The sequence below is a fragment of the Choristoneura fumiferana genome, chromosome 16 (assembly GCF_025370935.1).
Source record: "Choristoneura fumiferana chromosome 16, NRCan_CFum_1, whole genome shotgun sequence".
NCBI classification, from domain to species: domain Eukaryota; kingdom Metazoa; phylum Arthropoda; class Insecta; order Lepidoptera; family Tortricidae; genus Choristoneura; species Choristoneura fumiferana.
The window spans coordinates 13354708-13364619 of record NC_133487.1 but is presented as its reverse complement, the minus strand read 5'-3'; the positions used below and the strand labels follow the sequence as shown (position 1 = coordinate 13364619).

At 39.9% G+C, this 9912-nt stretch overlaps 1 protein-coding gene across 1 annotated transcript; it reads left to right on the top strand.

Moving 5' to 3' along the window:
• Positions 1-297: 297 nt before the first annotated feature.
• Positions 298-5318, top strand: LOC141436122 (toll-like receptor Tollo). The gene has a single exon (XM_074098981.1). The coding sequence runs from the start codon at positions 484-486 to the stop codon at positions 4510-4512; it is 4029 nt and encodes a 1342-aa protein (XP_073955082.1). The 5' UTR covers positions 298-483; the 3' UTR covers positions 4513-5318.
• The last annotated feature ends 4594 nt before the right edge of the window (positions 5319-9912 follow it).

Sequence of the window (9912 nt, the reverse complement as noted above, 5' to 3'; positions counted from 1 at the left end):
AAGGCACGTCCAGCTAATTAGAAGTTATAAAAACAGATCGGTCACACGCTTTTCAGCGGAGATTCTATTGAAGTTTTGATTAAAGCTAAACAAACAAAGTACCGCCATGTTTATAAAAGCTCGCAAAGCTCGCTTCTGTTCATGCCAATCTTGCGGCGAGCAACTTGTTGCCGTTGTGAACTTTTAAGAAAAACGAGAGGTGTATATCGGAGCGCTCTGTCAGGGGAGGAGCCCGCGCGGGGAGCCGGCCGCGCCACCGGTCGCTCAACTCGCTGCACGCCGTCACTCACTCAGTCGGTTCCCACACTTTGTTGGGAGTGGTGTTTCGCGCGCCTCTCCGCCCGATCCGTTATGTGCCGTACTTCGTAACAAGTTTGACGGGAAATTCGTGAAGTTTTCCGAGCGCGACCGCGATGTGCGCGTCAACAACGAACCAAACAGTGACGATTTAATTTAAGTGACAGTTGTAAAGTGCCGTTCGAGATGTTATCGATGGGATTATTGGCGGTGTGGTGGTCGGCATGGTGTTGGATGTGGCTGTGCGCGGGCGGCGCGTCGCTGACGAGCCGGGTGGCGGAGGCGCCGCAGGAGTGCGAGTGGCAGCGCGTGTCGGGCGGCGCCGGCGAGCCCACGCGCGTGCAGCTGGCGTGCTCGCTGCGCACGGCCGCCGGCGCCACGGACCTGCTCGCCGGCCTCAGCGCCTCGCAGGCGCAGCGCATCACCGCACTAGACCTGCACTGCACCGATGTCCTCTTCTTCGAGAGCTCCCTCGACATCGGAAGAAGGAAAGAAGAAGGAACCGAACTTCTCTCGCGGTTCCACAATCTGAAAGAACTGCGAATAGAATCCTGTAAGATACGATATGTGCCCTCGGCTGTGCTCTCGCCGCTCAGTGGATTACGTGCTTTAAGCATACGGACTCATAACACGGATTGGTCGGCTATGTCGATGGAGTTTCATAGAGATACGTTCCGAGGGTTGACCGACTTGAGGTCTCTCGATTTGGGTGACAACAATATTTGGATTTTGCCCTCCGAGATTTTCTGCCCGTTGTATAACTTGAAAGAGTTAAACGTTACTCAGAACAGGTTGCAAGACATATCTAACCTGGGTTTCTCTGATTGGGGTAACGGTCCTACCGCCCCCGGTAAGTCGTGCAACACGGTATTGGAAACATTGGAAATGTCGCACAACGAAATTAGCGCGCTGCCAGATAACGGCTTATCAAGTCTACGCGCTCTCCAAAAGTTGTTTTTGCAAAATAATAGAATATCTAATGTGGCTGATCGCGCATTCGTCGGGCTGAGTGATTTGCAAATACTTAATTTGTCTACGAACGCTTTAACGGCTCTACCGCCTGAAATGTTCCAGTCGTCAAGAGACATTAAGCAAATATATTTGAACAATAACTCTCTAAGCGTGCTCGCACCTGGACTCTTGGAAGGATTAGATCAGTTGCAAATATTAGATTTGTCGGTGAACGAGTTGACGAGCGAGTGGGTCAACAGAGACACTTTCTCTGGATTAGTTCGTCTCATAGTTCTGAACTTATCTCATAACAGAATCACTAAAATTGATGCGTTATTGTTTCAAGATTTAAACAATCTACAATTTCTAAGTTTGGAGTTTAATAACATTGCGCGTATCGCAGATGGCGCATTTTCCAACTTGAAGAATCTCCACTCACTTTCGCTGGCTCATAACAACATTATAGAAGTAGATAGCAGCCATTTTTCGAATCTATATGTACTAAATCAATTATTCCTCGACGGGAACAGAATAACGAAAGTGGACCTACGCTCGTTCGAGAATATAACGAAGCTCCATGATTTAGGCCTCAGTGGAAACCAGTTATCCGAGGTACCGGAAGCTATAAAGACGTTAAGATTCTTGACATCTCTAGACTTAGGTATGAATAGAATTACGAAAGTAACTAATACGCAATTTGAAGGATTAGATGATTTATATGGCCTACGGCTGGTAGGAAATAAGATTGAAAAAATATCAAAGGATACTTTTGTCGCCCTGCCGTCCTTGCAAATACTCAATTTAGCTTCTAACAATATTGACCAAATAGATGATGGTGCCTTTTCATCAAACCAGCAATTAAAAGCTATTGGACTAGACGGAAACAAATTAGTGGATTTAAAAGGAATATTTACAAACACGCAACCTCTTGTTTGGCTAAACGTATCGAACAACGAGCTACTTTGGTTTGATTATAGCCACATTCCTTCAAATCTCGAGTGGCTCGACATGCACGAAAATAAAATCGAGAAACTTGAGGACACTTACGGGGTCAAAGAGTCTTGTAATGTAAAGATGCTTGACGTCAGTCACAACAAAATAAGAAGCATTGACGAATTCTCATTCCCAAGCAGTATTGAAACAGTATTTTTGAATAATAATCATATCGAAAAAATAAACCCCGGCACTTTCCTGCAAAAGTACAACCTCAACAAAGTCATGATTTATTCAAATAAGATAAAAACACTCGAAGTCGGCGCTTTTGCTATATCAGCTGTTTCAGAGGAGAAAGATTTGCCAGAGTTCTATATAAGTGAAAACCCATTTGTGTGTGACTGCACAATGGAATGGCTGCAGAGAATTAACCAATTAAGTGACCTCAGGCAGCGCCCGAGGGTAATGGATTTAGAAAGTGTAAGGTGCTCTTTAACTCATTCACGAGCAAAATTGGACGTGCTTCTGCTCGAGGTCAAATCTTCTGAATTTTTGTGCGAGTATGATTCACATTGTTTCACTTTGTGCCATTGTTGTGACTTTGACGCCTGTGATTGCAAGATGACTTGTCCAGATAGATGCTCGTGTTATCATGATCTCACCTGGAGCTCCAATGTGGTCGATTGTTCGCGCGCCGGCTACGATCACGTGCCGGATCGAATACCGATGGACGCGACCGAAATATACTTGGATGGAAACGATCTTAAAGAATTAGGCAATCACGTTTTCATTGGCAAAAAACGACTTCAAGTTTTGTATCTCAATAACAGCAACATAAACACAATACAAAATAGAACATTTAACGGGATCGAATCGTTAAGAATACTCCACTTGGAAAACAATAACTTGGAAGTTTTGAGGAATACCCAATTCACGAAGCTACAGAATTTAAACGAGCTTTACTTGCAGGAAAATAAAATAAAAATAATAGAAAATGATACATTTAATTACCTGCCGTCATTGGAGCTCTTGGACCTTGACAATAACGGCTACGTTGATTACATGCCGTGGCGAGTCATTACGGACAACAATCCTCGCACGCGGGTCTCCGTCGACGGCAACAACTGGATATGTGATTGTAAAGATGTGGCTCAGCTGAATCAATGGCTGATTAAAAAATCAAAAGATACCGAAACCATGATGTGCTACTTTGTTCACGGCCAGCCAATGAATAAAACCATCGCAACCGTAGCTAAGGAATGTGTATCAGACACTACTACCGAAGAAACCGAGACCGAGACCCTAAAGCGATTATTCATTGAGTCGAATGACGGTGTGGAAAATTACATACCATATATCGCAGTTGTGCTCATAATAGCAATTATTCTTTTACTAATGTGCGCTCTACTCTTCATGTTCAGAGAGGACTTTAAGTTATGGATGCATTCGAGGCATGGCGTTCGCGTATTTAGTTCGACGCCTAAAGACATGAACGACAACAAAAACAAACGTTTCGATGCTTTCTTTGTGTACAACCCGCGGGATGAAGATTTCGTGACTCGTGCAGTTAGTTCCGAGTTAGAGAATTCCGGTCACTCCTTGTGTTTGCAGCACAGAGACTTGCAGCTTATTGAAAGACGCTCCGGCGATAGTTTAGTGAGTGCATCGGAAAGTTCTAAGAGACTCGTGATAGTGTTATCGATAAACTTTTTACAGCAAGAGTGGTACGCGCCCGAGTCAAAAGCGGCCGTACAAAGTGCTATAAACTCAGTGAACATTAGACACCGGCGTCATAAGATAATATTTCTAGTGACGACTGACTTGAGTGCCATAAATATAGATCCGGATTTAAAAGTCTTGCTCAAAACGTGTACAGTGATAGTGTGGGGTGAGAGAAATTGTTGGGAAAAGCTAAATTTTCGGTTACCGGACGTGGACGTGACTTTACCGAATCGGACGCTTCATAACGCGAATAATATTAAGACGGGGAATAGGGAAGGGTTCGGACGGCATGGGAATTTGAGGTACACTGCGCCTCCGACGTCGCAGGATCCTTGGTACAAGTACGGGATGGCGCCGCCGGTGCTGATGATGTCAAGTCCTATGCACTCGACCAGCGCGAGCGCAGAGGTGTCTGCACGCAGCACCGAGGATGAGACGTGTTCGGTCGCCAGCAGCGAAGGCGGCCGCGCCGACGACCGTCTCGCCCACCACCATAGTTACGTCTCCATCGACAACCACCAGTGCGAAGAGCGACCTCTTAGGCCCGTACAGCAAATACCCATGTCAAATACTAGGCCTAACAACATGAGAAAGACTTACTTTGTATAATTTATTATTATGTGATCTACCGTGTAAAAAAATGTGTAAATAGTTGTATTATAGAGTTGTAATTGAACTTAACAAACGCACGTTAAAAGTACCTATGAATAACACTTTAAATAATGCATTTTAGTTAGCAAATTTTGGTGCTGTATTAAAATGAATAGGTGGACATTAAGCATGAACCGTTTTGTCCATCCTGGCTTAATGTGTTAGTACTGAAAGTACCCAAGAGATGAAGGGACTGTATTTAATCGTACCAACTTGTCGCATTTATCATGTATTTGTACCTGTCAGCTTATTTTCTCTCTTAACTTTGTAAACATGTTTGCCGTAGAGCCAATAACATTCCTCTCGTTATAATGAATAATGTATGTAAGGACGTAACTGGTATTTTAAGGTTCCTGATTAATTTTAGTCCTGAAAAATACGACAGGTTTACGGATACAATTTGTGATAATTTTTAGGTACTTATGATGAACAATGACGAACGTTGTATAGATTATGAATGTAAAATACTTTAAGGCGTATAGTTCGCTTGTTTCAAACATAAACATGATTGTAAATAATGTTGTTATGAATCTAACAAAGGAAATGTATGTACACGTTAAAAAGTAAAGGTAAAAGGTATATGTGTGAAACAATAGGACTGAAGTTGTTAAAGAACTGAAATGTACCCTAGTCAATTGTAAATAGTTAGTTTTATCGAAATAAGTACATAATTTGTGATGTAATTTTTAGCTAGACTATGAAAATTTTCGTATTTATTACGCTTCCAATCGCAGAGTATAAATAAAATAATATTTTATCTACTACATGGAATTTCATTAATGTCTTCCTGTTCACATAGATATTTCAATAAGCGGTCGTTCCTCCTGTTTTAAGAAGTCGTAGTTTTGTAAACTCTATATTCCTCATAACGCTGTATAACTGACGACGTAGCATTCTCAATTTACTATTAATAAACACATACACTTCTAAAGTCTATAGCTTCGTATCTACCATCGGCAGAGATGATTGAATAGAGTCTAACGTCGAAAAAACCTCATCGGCATAGCTAATCAATTTACCGAATCGCTTTGTTCGCCCATCCACAGACAAATGTATAAATATTTATTTTTATCTAAAGTGATCGAGTCGGATAAGATCACGCCCCTGGCCGGTACGATTTTAATTTAAAAAGCGGGCGCGACAGTGCGCTCGCGCCGCTTGCCCGCTGCGAAACTATAAATCATCTTCCGCCGGCCAAGACGGATGAATAAACAGCATTTTAATTGACTTTTGAGTACATGATGTCTCTTCATCGTTAGCCGTCCCGCATGGAAGTAGAGCACCCCCGTAGTATACCACGATAACTAGCAACGGGCGGTTAAACTCACGATTCACGATCAAGATATTCACTCAATCAAAACATTTTATATCTATTTCAAACCATTACCTTTACTCGAGTGTTATTTCACAATATTACAAGAAGTAACTATTTGTAATCAAGTGTGACATATCACACTATAAACAGACATTAGGTGTCGAGTTCTACGTGTAAGAATAAACCTAAAAAGTTTGGAACATTAACGAGTAACATGGCTACGCGAAGATCGTATAATTTAGTAATGAGCCTTATCAATTTCTTAACTTTACCTACCACCGAGTTTTAACATTTCTTGAAAAATACTTTCATTGCCCAATGTTTTAAAATAAGAAAACTAACGACAATGGTGAAAATGTTAAGAAATGTAGTTACACACTTTATAATAGCTGTAACAGGATAAGGTACGTGAAGGCATTTAAAAGGCTATGTTATTTAAACGTCTCAATTAAATTGTAACATTATCGGACTAGGATTCGAGTAAGTATCAAGTGTCGTGCATAGACTTTGCCTGGGATTTAAATCGTAGTGATCGAGCCGCGCTGTCCCGACATGCGGCCATCTATTTGTGCCAACACTGTCCGAAGTCGACCACTCATCACCTTTTTTCTCCTCTACCGTGTAACATGATACCCGATCGTTTATAGGCGTCGGCTCTCCCAAACCCGTTCTAAATGGATTTGAGACATGGTGAACTTAGGTGGGAAATATCCGAGCTCTAGGTGACAATTGATTATATCTGTCCTGCGGAGACAAAAAGCGGAATCGCCCTATTAGTTTTGTCGCGAGCGTAGGCTTGAAAACAATAGATTGGTTCTGGTTTATGATTCTAAAAACGTTTATGTCCCTATAAACAGCCTTTTGGCTTTCGCTGGAGTTTAGGTTGTGATGTTATCGGTCCCGACAGGTTTATTACAAAAGCGTTGATGGCGGCTTTTATGAAAATGAATAAAGACATCATAGGTCATAAAAATGCGAGCGTGGTGTTAAATTTTTGCAGCATCATATATCTATGATGACAAATCATTGTTCATTATAAATTCTAATTGAGTTGAGAAGATTTAAAAGCTATAAAAGAATGTATTTGTAAACTCATCTTTATTATGTAACTTAGTGTATAACGATATTGTTGATGTGAGCCTCTCAAGTCGTAATCACGATAATATTGATATCCGATACGTAAAGTTTCTGTTAGATGCTGGTTATGTTATTTTGAGAGTTCAGCGTAGGAGTGAGGTATCGTAAACGGTAGTAATAAAATAACTTTTTCTGATGGCTTTATTTAACACAAATTCCATAGTTTAAGTACGTCATAACATGGTAACGTGATAGAACACCCGGGCTGAGAGATTGCGGAGGTTGATTTCCGATTATAAGTTTCTTATTAAAGCGATGAAATTTAATTAATGATCGGATTGGACTAACAATTTTTTAAAATTCATTTGCTCAAAAGTATTTGTTTAAAAGGAGGAATAGGTACATACACCAAACACAGCATCCACAGCGCTTAAGCTTCGTCAAATTGGAAAATTAAATTAGTTACATGGTATTTCTAACCAATTTACATTCCTTAATCTTAAGCCAATAACGCCCAAAGGCCACAGGTAAGTCCAAGATCAGTAATTAGTGAGTTACCGCTTAACCTGCATACCGTAACTAGCCAGGTGGTTTCAGCCAAATAATAGTGTCCTATAGAAGATTAATTCTGTGGAAGTTAACAAGTTATTACAGAAGTGGCCATAGCCGAGAGCCCGCGTTTGTAATTATTAGTGCTGCAGCTGTTTCCGCCGATGGGAGGAGTCAGCGTTTTTTGAATAAATGTTCCACCGTTATTGGTCGAGGGAAAGGAAGACACACAGGAATTATAAATTTAAATCCACCAGGGAAATAGTCCGCGACGTGTTGAAGGCGAAGAATGTGGCGCATGTGTTCAGCTTATAATGAGGTCGTTAGGTTGCAGTTTTTTTGTAAATATTGACAAATCACTCAATGCATCTGTGAAGTTAAATGGAAACTAGGGAATTTAGTAAGATGCCGAGTTAGTTAGAGTTGAAGGTTCCTGTCTGACTTATTGTGCGCTGCCTATAATTTTGTTTGCGTATCTAACTACCACATGGGATGATTAGATATTTGCATAGGTAGTACATTTTGGATAAGTAATTACCTAAATAAGTTTATCTTTCTTACTCTACTCCTATGAGTTAAAAGTCTTACCAAACTCCGCCGATTCTCATGTTAGCAACTTCGAAATAAAACAGCAGCGGTTTTATTTAATTAACTCCTGACTTTTAAAGCTAATTAAAAATAATGTTGCCCAAATACGCGTAAGTTTTGGCAGTTACGTCTATTTCTGTAGAGTTATTACGGCTCGTTAATCCACCGCAACGGTCTTGGGTGGTTTTTGAGATTGAAGCCTGATAACTGATTTAAATTTAATTGTTATCATTGATCAGTGAGCATCTACCCCTAATTTCTATTTTTAATAAGTTTTTATTCAACATCGGAAACATCTGTAGGCTATTAGTCATACAAATCCTCGCCGTTAAAGAGGAATTTTTATCTTTGCTTTTAGTGGAAGGATGGGGATGAGATAGTGCAGGGGTGATCCGGTTCCTTGTTTTGCGGATATAATAGGCAGTAGATAATTAGTTCAAAGTTTTAAACGTAAGCGAGCGAAGCGCCTCCGCTTCAACTTGGGCAAAAATACTTTCGTATATCCAGCTGTCTCTTCTGTATGTATGTATGTAAACTCTTTATTACACATAAAAATAAAAATACAAATACACAGAGAGGAGAACAAAGGCGAGCTTATCTCTAAGAAGGGATCTCTTCCAGCTAACCTAATTAAGAGAAGACAATTTATTTTTATAGAGGATAAGCAGACAGGTAAAATTACGTGCGGTAAAGAGAAAAACAAAATTATTTACATCTAAACAGACATAAAACAAGTAAAACATATTACAAAAGCGGACACAATCTCGCCTCAGGTGTCAGTGTCAAGCCAAAATTTCTTTAAGCTCTCCCTGAACGACTCTCTCCTCTCTCTTCTTTATCTACAGGTCGTTTTTCGCAATTGTTAAAAATTAAAAACGCTAATAGAGATTAAGTTTATTAGTATCAAGTTGTGCTGAATTTAATATCACGTACGAAATTCGAACGTTGCGTTTAGTTAATTGAGCTGAATTGTTTTTTTTTATAGGATCATTTACGTAGCATTTCATTAGAAAGGTGGATGGAAGTAAAAAATAACCTAACTACATCGTTATAACTTCACTTTTAATTAATTAATTTGCTTTGTTCATTTTAATTAGGGATTTTTTGTCGATTTGGCTTTTAATACATTTTAAAATGGTGAAGCCACGAGTGGTTAAGGTAACTCGTACATTTATTCAGTTTTAAGGCTCTAACCATTGCGGAAAGACTACGAGGCCTACAAAATGTGTGTGAAATCAACTAAATTGGCATAAACGCGTTACTTTAAAACCATAGAACTGCTTCAAAAGCGATGTTGCGGAATCGGCAGTGTTTTAAAAATAATTGTGCAACGTTTATTTTAAATAGTAATTGAACACCTTACGCAGATTTAGTACTAAGTATACAGGATGAAATTAATTCAGTTAATCAGAGGACCGGTAGGTAAGTATAACACGGTATTTTGTTTTGGAAAGATATGACGGTTACTCTCAACGTACTCGCACTCATAATCAATGTTTTCGTCTTAAATTATCTAGGTTTACGCGAAATATTGACAAGCATAATCTTTGATAGCGTTTATCTCCTACTTTCTTTACCTACTTACATTAAGATTTGGAGGACACGAATATCAATAACAACGGTTGAAGCCAAGAAATCCTTTTTTATATAAATATAAGTAAAATACAACGATTCATATTACATGCATATCGAGTAGCAGATATTTGGGTGAAAGTAAAACGCCACGCGACTCATGCGCATGCTATGATGCCAAATACTTACTCGTATCTATATCGGAAAACACTAACGGACTTCGAATGTAAATAAAATACAGGCGACAAAGATATGGC